Source organism: Oncorhynchus mykiss, chromosome 7, assembly GCF_013265735.2.
Source record: "Oncorhynchus mykiss isolate Arlee chromosome 7, USDA_OmykA_1.1, whole genome shotgun sequence".
NCBI lineage: Eukaryota > Metazoa > Chordata > Actinopteri > Salmoniformes > Salmonidae > Oncorhynchus > Oncorhynchus mykiss.
The window spans coordinates 28613779-28626241 of NC_048571.1; the positions used below are offsets into that span (position 1 = coordinate 28613779).

Sequence of the window (12463 nt, forward strand, 5' to 3'; positions counted from 1 at the left end):
AGAACATAATTTCAAGTCTTAAAAAACTTTAACATTGACACACTACCAAAAATCTTTGTTTCCTGATTGACAGTGCCTCCAGGTGGTCATTATATCACACTACACTTAAACTGTGTTGATTAAGCCACCCTGACAAATGAGATATTCTACAGATTCAGTAACAGACAAGATATTTTTGACCCCAAACAAATGATTACATTAGCAGGCCTTCAGCACATCTGAATTGCCTTGAAGCATAATACAGGGTCACTCATTTTAGGCTAGACGCAAGATACTATGCAACTAGCCTAATCAACAATACCAAACTAATGCTGTGGGGAAATTAGCATTTTATGCAAATTCAGAATAAATCTAACATTGTTATTAGCTTAGGCTTATTGTACTTGAGAAGTTCTCAATACATTAAAACATTTATACATTATGGTGCCAAGCCAAACTGTTTTATGAGGACTTTACTTTTCACACATCCGCCATTGTTGATATGGTCGCTGTCTCCACTCGTAGCAACATATCCTTACAACAACAAAAAATACCACTGTTCTATACTGAACCGTAGCACATGCAGTTTGGGTCGACACCATTGTGTAGGATAGCTTTAAAGAGAGCTACTACTTACTACTGACAAATATTTAAATTAGGCTACTACAAGGATGTTCTGACCCTCAAATAGCTATTGCACTACATAGGACTGCAGACTGTGCTTTCAATCACACCATGAAAGGACTATGGCATGTGTGTTCTGACAGAATACACTGGATATCTGTCCCAAAGCACAGAGCTTCCAGTCTCATCCCCCACAGCCTGGAAGTTAGCTCGATCTTAAACTTGAAATGCACGTAATTTCCAGCCCCCTAACCGTTCTGTATGTATTTTCTCTCCCTCTCCTAGTTCAAAAGTTACAGATATGTCAATGTTTTTTGTTTAATGCAAAAAAAAGGCAATAGACTGTAGTCTACTATTCCACCTCATGAAAAGTCTTGTGATACCCTTTGGTGATGAAGGGGTTTTAACATGGCTTAAAACGCTATAATACATGAACGTTGACAAATGACTTAAATAAACTGTTAGTTAGCTAGCTTTAGCTATCGAACATCGTATCTACAAATCTGATGACACAAAATACGGTGTTTCTATCCCGTGCGAAAGAACTCTACAGGCCTCCCGACAAGGCCAAAAAAAAGCTGGCTAGATGGACAAACACAGATCACATTTCTATAGCAAAACATTTGCATATCTGTCACATGCATTACTAGGAAGCTGGCGTTAGAGCTGGTATTGGAACTAGCGAGGTATCAAACTGACAGAAAGGAACAGTTAGCTAGCTAACGTTAGTTAACTTACCAAAGACATTTAGAGCCATTCTTGGTGCGATAACTGATGCGCAATATGACTATTTCCACCGCCGTTAGAAAGCTGATAAGGGGAATACAGTGAATAAATATTATTTTGCGAGAAAACATTCAGCAACTAGGAAAAATGTTGAAAACTGTATCAAAGTGTTTATACTACAATAACAGAGCCAGTCCAGGCTAGATAGCGTTGGACACTTAAGTTAACGCGTTTGCTCACACTGAGTCACCGCTAGTAGTACCGCCGACTTCATGACAAAAATAAACAAACCTAAGGAATGGGAACAGGCGTAGATGCAAACATGCATTTATCTACAGTGAGGGTAAAGCCAATATGTAATCTATCCGGTTGCATATGCATGCATATAGCTAATATAATTGATCCCAACAAACATCGTATCTATTTTCTATAACGAAGTCGCCATCTTGTGATGGCCGTAGTTTTACCATGGTTACCATGTGACGCTGCTCAGAAAAGGATGGGGCAGGGTTGGTGCTATCTGGGATCCTTAGGATGTCCCTACCCGTAACTATTTTAAATTTCAATTTGGGAAGTCCCAAGGATCCCGGAAAGCCCCAAGGATCCCGGAAAGCATGGACCGGTGCAGCAGCAATCCAGTTAAATCACCATGTTAGAAGGATGAGAGAATCCATACATCTGATTAGATTAATATACCGTTGAGATGTCCTTGTAATTTCGTTCCGGTTTTTTTGGGACATCCTAAATGGAAATCTTAACTGCAAATGCGGCTCTGCAAGTAGGCCTAGTACAGGCAATGTTTGAGCTAACGATTCATAAATCCTGCAGTCCAAAGGTAAGACCACTACTTGTGCCACTAGTCATACACACGTACACATGGATTGTGTGTTGTAGATATGTGGTAGTAGAGTAGCGGCCTGATGGCCCATACCTAATATGTTGTGAATGTATTGCAATGTTTATTTTTTACAACTGCCTTAATTTTGCTGGACCCCGGGAAGAGTAGCTGCTTCCTTGGCAGCAGCTAATGGGGATTTATAATAAATAGAAATACAAAATACCTATTCTATCATGGAAGGTGTGTGTGCTACCAACTTGATCTTGTAGGGTCATGAGAAGGAGCACATCCAGATAAAGCCCAGGCCTTGTGCCAGGCACCATAATAGTAATTTATTACACATGTAGGCTGTACTTGGCAGCTATAGCGTAATTACATACATAGCACATAAGTAATTAAACAGTTAAAAATCAAGATGGGAGCAGAAGCAGTTTGTTTTTGGTAGTGTCAATGGGCTGAGCGGTGGGAGGCAGCATTCACAGGAATGAAAAATTAAGGTCACAGCAAGGGGGGGGGTCATTGGTCAGAATCAGACAGGTCCAAAGCCATTAGCAGCACACTGCACTGTCCACTCACATACAACCAGTTGCATTATTCCCTCCCCCCTCTTAAAGCATCCTCCTCGCATTAGTACCAAGTCAACTATGCTCCAACAAAGGCTATCCCACTATTACAAAGCAATGCATAGTGTGAGAAATAATGGAGGGTCAATTCAAAAGCCCAGGCACTGCACAGGATCCAAACTCCGTGTTTTGTATTCAATATAGAAAGTGAAATTCAATGGACCCAAACTGTTTCAATTTAGCATGCAGATTAAATTAAATAGCCAATGTTAGATCATCTCTGCTATGAATGTTTTAACTACCGGTATCAATAAATAATATCTGCTCATGACAACCAAAATGCTTACTTAGCGCTATGAAGTTTATAATCTCAAAATGCAAGAGATTGGAAGTGTCTATTCAATTGTAATCCAACAGCTGAACTAAATCTCACCCCAAATCTAAAATATCTTCAAGATCAAGCGAAATGTATGGCTTTTGGGGTGAAGTTTGCCCTAGGTAAAGAGCTCAGATCAGCTTCCCCAATCCTAATGCAAAACTGACCCAATATCAGCATCTATTGGCAACTTTAACATATATTAAATGGCTGTTCTAAAAAAAAAAAAAATGCAAAGCAGAGTCAAGTTGATCATTTTTCATGGAATAGCAAAAGAGGACATTGTATTACACCAGTGAAAGATGACTTCAATATTTATTACAATTAAGAAAAGCATATGATAACCAAAAGTACAGTAAAAATGTACTTAAACTCACTTGATTGCAATCAACCTGCAGTTAACATACCTATATGCTTTGTTTTGAGCTGAAGGGCACACACTAGAGAAATGCATTTGTTAATCCAAAATCTGGTGTTCCTTTGAAAATGTTTTGCAGGGAAGTGGGGCTACACACAAAATAACTAAACCATTTTAAAGTGAAATACATGCATTTAATTCTGTAATTGGTTACATTTTTACAATACATGCCTTTTCTTTTGTCAGCCTTCAACAAAAACTTGGAAAATGTACAATTCTATGACCAACACTGAACAATTTGGGTTGCTCGAGTAAAATAGGTAGCCACAGCTGTGGTTTCAAAATCATGATCACCATCTGCAGTAGACCTATTTACATGGCAAACAGGATCAGGAAAGCAACCATCAAGCAGAACAGACCCATGGCTTCAGACAGGGCAAATCCCAGGATAGCATAGGAGAAAAGCTGCTGCTTTAGGGAAGGGTTCCTGGGGAGAAAAAAATAAAATAATTGCTAGTGCCATGAATCAAAACTGTGGGAGAGACTTGCAGCCATAGCGATTGTTTACCATTTTCACAAACATTGTAAAAAAAAAAAAAAACAAAGATTCACATAAAGGGCATAAAGTAGGGCACCATATTTATAAAAATATATATATAAAAAATGTTTTTACCTTTATTTAACTAGGCAAGTCAGTTAAGAACAATTTTTTATTTTCAATGACGGCCTAGGAACAGTGGGTTAACTGCCTGTTCAGGTTGCAGAACGACAGATTTGTACCTTGTCAGCTCTGGGATTTGAACCTTCCGGTTACTAGTCCAACGCGCTAACAACTAGGCTACCCTGCCGCCCCAATATCTACTAATGGCAATATTTACCTTGCATAGCCGATGATAAGGCTGCCGAACACAGTCCCGATTCCAGCACCAGAACCAGCCACTCCAACTGTGGCAGCTCCAGCGCCGATGAACTTGGCTGCTGTGTCAATGTCTCTGCTCACAGCACTAGTCTGGAAACCCCGCAGTGCTACCTGAGAAAAGGCACTCTGTGGCACAAAGTCAGTGCTAGCCTGGGAGCAACAAATAAAAAGTCACAAAAAAATTATGAACCAATTGATCATAAAAACAGCTTGAAGATAAATATTACAATAATTTATGATTAAGACAACACTTAAATCATTGCAGAGGGGTCCAATAAAATTTGGAAGAGAGCAGAGGGCTGTTTCCTTATCATTTCTATCAGCAACATTTTACCTAAGGAAAAAAATCTAGACTAAAAGGTAGCATCAGTTGTCCATAGAAGTTTGTGTTGTTCCTCAGGGTAAGGGCGCTAAGGGGTAAAGGGGGCAGGTAGACACTCACCTCTCCTGTTCTGACATCCGGCCGGGAAAGCACAGACGCAGAGAGAGGTCTGTATAATGCCCTGGATCCAGCACGGACCTGCACATTTTTAAAAAATGGTATACGTTAAGTGATGCAACTTCCATAACATTATTGTAACTTGATTATAAACACACCACTACAAAAAGAAATAACATTTGTTAACAGTCGCAAGGGGACACATGGCCAAATCATATGTACATCACCACTGACCAACTGTACAAGTCAGATGTGGGCAGTACAACAAGTAACTAGTAGCTTGCTACATACTACTAGCAAGCTACAGAGCCCCCCTCCCACACACACTGAGGAGAATGTGCTGTTAAACATGACAAATGCATGGAAGCACTGCAGTGTTTAGTTCCAAATATCTGCCTCTACTGAACCAGCCCTTGCAGATGTCCTAGACGACCTACTCAGAGGGCATTATGGAGTGGATCAATATGTAGTGCCATGGCCCAAAATACACAAACGCCAAACTGGCAAAGGGCACAACTAGGATTGACATTACTAGTAGCAAATGCACATAGCCAAATGAAAGCAGTCTTTGCTGCTTTATTTCTGCATGACCTTGAAATTACAAGTCTCATTGGCTCATTCGAAAGCTAACGAGCGATGGTTAGCAACCTAACGTAAGCATAGCTAAAGCTGGCAACCTAGCTTAGGTGACAAGAGTTAACGTTATTTTCTAAGAGCAGGTTTAACAATTATTATAATTATTTTTAAAGGTTAGCTAGCTACGTTGATTTCAATTACATTTCAAGCCAAGTTACTTACAATTCAGTGTGCACAATTGCATGCACTGAAACGTTACAGCAGTTCCTAAGTCACAAATAAGTATAAATTCAGCAGGCCCATCTAACTTGCCTAGTTAACATTATGCTATGCATAGCTATGCTATGACAACTTATATGCATCATTACTTTCACAACTCACCAGTGCAGGCGTAGAGACGAACTTCGCACAGGCGTACATATTAGTTTAATGTGTTGACTGCTCAAATCAACTAGACGAGTCACCTGGTTTTGTCAAAAAAAAGAGAGAACAGTCGCTAAGGTCAATGATAATTTCACTACAAATTCAAAGATACAGCGAATCCATGAAAACGATTAACGTTATGTGCAAAACAACTGTATTCACATAAATTATGTGTCGGTGTGGGATCAAAAAGACTTTAGATGGAAGATGAAAATGGATTGTTAAAATGTTTCAGCGTAGATCCCCATTTGCCTCCCCTTCACTTACCGGCTGCAGAGGTCGAAGCGCTGAGGAACAACTGCGCATGCCCGAAACCGTATTTAATCATATTCCCGGATGACGGGTTTACGACATCATACCTCATTCCTTAGCTAGCACCTTTGTTAGAATATTGGAAAGAAAAATAGTACAATCACAGCGTATTCAATATTGTTCCTATCAACCATATATGTTTCTATTTATCAATCAAATATCTATTGTATTCGTTTCAATGACAATGTGACATATTTTAATCATGCTACTAGTGATAATAAACTCATAAACGCAGGGTGATAGTAGGGCACACTCAAAAGGGTTTATTTCTACTTGTGTGAGTGCCACACTGTTCACCAATGATGTTGAACTGCTATTTTTTTCATTCTCTGTGAATGTATGTATCAGTTTTACCCCACATATTTGTTTTAACCCCAAAATATTTTTTAATTCTAGTTTTCCTGTTCTTTAGCCTTTTGTTGTATTCATATATGGACAGTGTCATCCTTTTCAAATGTTCTCTTGTCTATTACATTTTTTAAAAATATATAAAACCATGAATTTATTTATTGAGTTTGGTTTTGCACTATAGCAGATCATATACAACTTGATCCATCTCCAGCAGAGGGGGATGTGGTGTAAACCTGTGTGATGTAGTGGCAGCTAGGCAAGGTATCATTCCAGCCATACTGACCCAATCCCAATGTCAAACCTCAACCTTAACGCTCTGTGCACTTCAGTGATCTGAGAAGGTTTGACAGGTGTTAGCAATATGGCATTAAATCCAACTAGCCTATCTGAAGCCTAGGTGGAGCTATTACCATACCTATGCCATGTCCTTTCAGATCTCCAATCTGCACAGGGAGTAGGGCAGTGGTAGGAATGCATAGTATTCAACTCTTACACTACGAGGTCCGGAGCCTGCTTGTTTTCTGTTATACCTGATAATTCATTGCACACACCTAGTGTCCCAGGCCTACATCAGTCCCTGATTAGAGGGGAAAAATTTAAAAATGCAGTCGAACTGGCTTCGAGGTCCAGAGTTGATTTTAAAGGCCATAGGGTCTTATGATTAAAATTGAGATTGGGCCACTGTGTAGACACATGCGCACACACATACACACACACACACACACACACACACACACACACACACACACACAAAAAACATATGACCAGCTTAAAAAAAAGAGTTGGATTAACATTCCTTGTCCATTAAATTAATGGTATTTTAGAGATGAGAGCAAAATAATGATGTGTGTGTAAACTACTATTTTCATGTCCTACCTCCCTCAAAGATCTGTCTTTGTGTGTTTGTCTGGGTATGTGAGGGAATGACAGGGGCGAACAGACATGCAATGATTGGTTCATAGACAGGGTCTCTACCTATGTCTTCAAGGACATGTAGATGTAGCCTAGCTAAATTCCCAATCTGACCCTCATACCATCATGGCCACCTAATCTTTCACAGCTTCCAATTGGCTCATTCATCCCCCTTCCTCTCCCCTGTAACTGTTCCCTAGGTTGCTGTAAATCAGAATGTGTTCTCAGTCAACTTACCAGGTAAAATAAAGGTTGAGTGAAACATTTAAATAAAGATATTATGCTGCATCGCCAAGGTTCTTAAATAACGGCAGTCTGAAGCTGATTAAAAGGCTTGGAGATGTATCATTAATGTATTGTGCTTGACCTTTTCTTCACATCAATATGACATTTAAATATCTAAACACATGCTTGGAAATTCACAAATGTGGACAATATACAGTAATTGTATTTGCATTTATTATGGATCCCCATTCATTTTCATGGGGTCCTTCAAAATTAAGGCAGTTATACAATTTTAAAAACTTTACTCTACATTAATTACAGAATTCACAACACAATAAGTGTGTGCCCTCAGGCCTCTACTCCAATACCACATATCTACAACGCAAAATCCATGTGTACATGTGTGTATAGTGCGTATGTTATCATGTGTGTGTATGCATGTGTCTGTGCCTATGTTTGTGTTGCTTCACAGTCCCCACTCTTCCATAAGTTGTATTTTTACCTGCTTTTTAACTCTGATTCTACTGCTTGCATCAGTTACCTGGTGTGGAACAGAGTTCCATGTAGTCATGGCTCTATGTAGTACTGTGAGCCTCCCATAGTTTGTTCTGGACTTTGGAACTTTGAAGAGACCACTGGTGGCATGCCTTGATGGGCATGCATGGGTGTCCAAGCTGTGTGCTAGTATTTTAAACAGACAGCTCAGTACATTCAGCTTGTCAACACCTCTTACAAAAACAAGTAATGATGAAGTCAATCTCTCTTCCACTTTGAGCCATGAGAGATTGACATGCATGCCATTAATGTTAGCTCTCCGTGTACTTTTAAGGGCCAGTCATGCTGCCCTGTTCTGAGCCAACTGTAATTTTCCCAAGTCCCTCTTTGTGGCACTTGACCACACGACTGAACAGTAGTCTAGGTGTGACAACATTTTGACCTGTAGGACCTGCCTAGTTGATAGTGTTGTTAAGAAGGTGATAGTTTACAATCCAGGGTTACTCCAGGCAGTTTAGTCACCTCAACTTGCTCAATTTCCACATTATTCATTACGAGATGTAGTTGAGGTTTAGGGTTTAGTGAATGATTTGTACCAAATACAATGCTTTTAGTTTTGGAAATATTTAGGACTAACTTATTCTTTGCTACCTATCCCGAAACTAACTGCAGCTCTTTGTTAAGTGTTGCAGTCATTTCAGTCGCTGTAGTAGCTGACGTGTATGGTGTTGAGTCATCCGCATACATAGACACACTGGCCTTGCTCAAAGACAGTGAAATGTAGTTAGTAAACATTGAAAATCCGAGAGACAGCATACTTAAATTCACACAGGACACCGGATAAGACAGGAGAAGTACTCCAGATATAACAAACTGACCCTAGCCCCCCGACACATAAACTACTGCAGCATAAATACTGGAGGCCGAGACAGGAGGGGTCAGGAGACACTGTGGCCCCATCCGATGATACCCACGGACGGGGCCAAACAGGAAGGATATAACCCCACCCACTTTAGCCAAAGCACAGCCCCCACACCACTAGAGGGATATCTTCAACCACCAACTTACCATCCTGAGACAAGGCCGAGTATAACCCACAAAGATCTCCGCCACGGCACAACCCAAGGAGGGGCGCCAACCCAGACAGGAAGATCACATCAGTGACTCAACCCACTCAAGTGACGCACCCCTCCTAGGGACGGCATGAAAGAGCACCAGTAAACCAGTGACTCAGCCCCTGTAATAGGGTTAGAGGCAGAGAATCCCAGTGGAAAGAGGGGAACCGGCCAGGCAGAGACAGCAAGGGTGGTTCGTTGCTCCAGAGCCTTTCCGTTCACTTTCACACTCCCGGGCCAGACTACACTCAATCATTTGACCCACTGAAGCGATGAGTCTTCAGATAAGACTTAAAGGTTGAGACCGATTTTACGTCTCTCACATGGGTAGGCAGACCATTCCATAAAAATTGAGCTCTATAGGAGAAAGCCCTGCTTCCAGCTGTTTGCTTAGAAATTCTAGGGATAATTAGGAGGCCTGCGTCTTCTGACCGTAGCGTACGTGTAGGTATGTACGGCAGGACCAAATCAGAGAGATAGGTAGGAGCAAGCCCAAGTAATGCTTTGTAGTTTAGCAGGAAAACCTTCAAATCAGCCCTTGCCTTGACAGTATGCCAGCGTAGGGAGGCTAGCCCTGGAGTAATATGATCAAATTTTTTGGTTGTAGTCAGGATTCTAGCAGCCGTATTTAGTACTAACTGAAGTTTATTTAGTGCTTTATCCGGGTAGCCGGAAAGTAGAGCATTGCAGTAGTCTAACCAAGAAGTAACAAAAGCATGGATTCATTTTTCTGCATCATTTTTGGACAGAAAGTTTCTGATTTTTGCAATGTTACGTAGATGGAAATAAGCTGTCCTTGAAACAGTCTTGATATGTTCGTCAAAAGAGAGATCAGGGTTCAGAGTAACGCCGAGGTCCTTCACAGTTTTATTTGAGACGACAGTACAACCATTAAGATTAATTGTCAGATTCAACAGAAGATCTCTTTGTTTCTAGAACAAGCATCTCTGTTTTGTCCGAGTTTAAAAGTAGAAAGTTTGCAGCCATCCACTTCCTTATGTCTGAAACACAGGCTTCTAGCGGAGGAAATTTTGGGGCTTCACCATGTTTCATTGAAATGTACATCTGTGTGTCATCCGCATAGCAGTGAAGGTTAAGATTATGTTTTCGAATGACATCCCCAAGAGGTAAAATATATAGTGAAAACAATAGTGGTCCTAAAATGGAACCTTGCGGAACACCGACATTTACAGTTGATTTGTCAGAGGACAAACCATTCACAGAGACAAACGGATATCTTTCCGACAGATAAGATCTAAACCAGGCCAGAACTTGTCCGTGTAGACCAATTTGGGTTTCCAATCTCTCCAAAAGAATGTGGTGATCGATGGTATCAGAAGCAACACTAAGGTCTAGGAGCACGAGGACAGATGCAGAGCCTCGGTCTGACACCATTAATAGGTAATGTACCACCTTTACAAGTGCAGTCTCAGTGCTATGATGGGGTCTAAAACCAGATTGAAGCATTTCGTATACATTGTTTGTCTTCAGGAAGACAGTGAGTTGTTGCGCAACAGCCTTTTCTAAAATGTTTGAGACGAATGGAAGATTCAATATAGGCCGATAGTTTTTTATATTTTCTGGGTCAAGGTTTGGCTTTTTCAAGAGAGGCTTTATTACTGCCACTTTTAGTGAGTTTGGTACACATCCGGTGGATAGAGAGCCATTTATTATGTTCAACATAGGAGGGCCAAGCACAGAAAGCAGCTCTTTCTGTCGTTTAGTTGGAATGGGGTCCAGTATGCAGCTTGAAGGTTTAGAGGCCATGATTATTTTCATCATTGTGTCAAGAGATATAGTACTAAAACATTTGAGTGTCTCTCTTGATCCTAGGTCCTGGCAAAGTTGTGCAGACTCAGGACAACTGAGCTTTGAAGGAATACGCAGATTTAAAGAGGGGTCCGTAATTTGCTTTCTAATAATCATGATCTTTTCCTCAAAGAAGTTCATGATTTTATTACTGCTGAAGTGAAAGCCATCCTCTCTTGGGGAATGCTGCTTTTTAGTTAGCTTTGCGACAGTATCAAAAATAAATTAGGATTGTTCTTATTTTCCTCAATTTAAGTTGGGAAAATAGGATGATCGAGCAGCAGTAAGGGCTCTTTGATACTGCACGGTACTGTCTTTCCAAGCTAGTCAGAAGACTTCCAGTTTGGTGTGGCGCCATTTCCGTTCCAATTTTCTGGAAGCTTGCTTCAGAGCTCGGGTATTTTCTGTATACCAGGGAGCTAGTTTCTTATTAGAAATGTTTTTAGTTTTTAGGGGTGAAACTGCATCTAGGGTATTGCGCAGGGTTAAATTGAGTTCCTCAGTTAGGTGGTTAACTGATTTTTGTCTTGGGTAGACAGAGGGAGTCTGGAAGGACATCAAGGAATCTTTATGTTGTCTGTGAATTTATAGCACGACTTGTGATGTTCCTTGGTTGGGGTCTGAGCCGATAGTGGTCCGATAGTCCAGGATTATGAGGAAAAACATTAAGATCCACAACATTTATTCCATGGGACAAAACTAGGTCCAGAATATGACTGTGACAGTGAGTAGGTCCAGAGACATGTTGGACAAAACCCACTGAGTCAATGATGGCTCCGAAAGCCTTTTGGAGTGGATCTGTGGACTATTCCGTGTGAATATTAAAGTCACCAAAAATGTGAATATTATCTGCTATGACTACAAGGTCCGATAGGAATTCAGGGAACTCAATGAGGAACGCTGTATATGGCCCAGGAGGCCTGTAAACAGTAGCTATAAAAAGTGATTGAGTAGGCTGCATAGATTTCATGACTAGAAGCTCAAAATTGAAATTTGCTATCGTAAATGTTAGCAACACCTCCGCATTTGCGGGATGCATGGGGGATATGGTCACTAGTGTAGCCAGGAGGTGAGGCCTCATTTAACACAGTAAATTCATCAGGCTTAAGCCATGTTTCAGTCAGGCCAATCACATCAAGATTATGATCAGTTCATTGACTATTATTGCCTTTGAAGTAAGAGATCTAACATTAAGTAGCCCTATTTTGAGATGTGAGGTACCCTAGTCAGTTTCTGTTGGAAAGCAGACTGAACCAGGTTTTCCTCTAGGATTTTGCCTGTGCTTTGCTCTATTCCATTTATTTTTATCCTAAAAAAAACTCCCTAGTCCTTGCAGATGACAAGTATGCCCATAACATGATTCAGCCACCACCATAATAGAAAATATGAAGAGTGGTACTCAGTGATGCGTTGGAGTTGCCCA

The 12463-nt window shown here is 40.6% G+C and overlaps 2 protein-coding genes across 6 annotated transcripts in view; both read right to left on the bottom strand.

Annotated features, from left to right (window-relative positions):
* The window catches only part of LOC110527604 (N-chimaerin), a 34456-nt gene extending 32591 nt beyond the window's left edge, over positions 1-1865 (bottom strand). The window contains exons 1-2 of one of the 4 annotated variants that reach the window (XM_036983107.1): positions 1806-1865; positions 1342-1413 (exon numbers count right to left, since the gene is read on the bottom strand). In XM_036983107.1, the coding sequence (XP_036839002.1) occupies positions 1342-1360 (19 nt within the window). In that variant the 5' untranslated portion in view covers positions 1361-1413; positions 1806-1865. The other 3 variants (XM_036983108.1, XM_021609000.2, XM_021608999.2) reach the window with 3 other exon arrangements.
* Positions 1866-3349: 1484 nt separating this feature from the next.
* atp5mc3b (ATP synthase membrane subunit c locus 3b) lies at positions 3350-6160 on the bottom strand. Of its 2 annotated transcripts, none has more exons than XM_021609001.2 (5): positions 6089-6160; positions 5780-5862; positions 4826-4903; positions 4343-4533; positions 3350-3951 (listed from the first exon to the last, which is right to left on the bottom strand). In XM_021609001.2, the coding sequence occupies exons 2-5, from the start codon at positions 5816-5818 to the stop codon at positions 3837-3839; spliced, it is 423 nt and encodes a 140-aa protein (XP_021464676.1). In that variant the 5' UTR covers positions 5819-5862; positions 6089-6160; the 3' UTR covers positions 3350-3836. The 2 variants fall into 2 exon arrangements, with proteins under 2 accessions (XP_021464676.1, XP_021464677.1); XM_021609002.2 differs by lacking the exon at positions 6089-6160 and adding an exon at positions 5984-6068.
* Between the last annotated feature and the right edge of the window lie 6303 nt (positions 6161-12463).

What these genes read in the sequence shown, in the direction of transcription:
- atp5mc3b (XM_021609001.2), bottom strand. Translation starts at nt 5,818, where the DNA reads ATGTACGCCTGTGCGAAGTTCGTCTCTACGCCTGCACTG. An exon ending in TCGTCTCTACGCCTGCACTG is followed by an intron (nt 4,904 to 5,779) that starts GTGAGTTGTGAA and finishes AAAAATGTGCAG; the next exon opens with GTCCGTGCTGGATCCAGGGC. An exon ending in CTTATCATCGGCTATGCAAG is followed by an intron (nt 3,952 to 4,342) that starts GTAAATATTGCC and finishes TTTTCTCCCCAG; the next exon opens with GAACCCTTCCCTAAAGCAGC.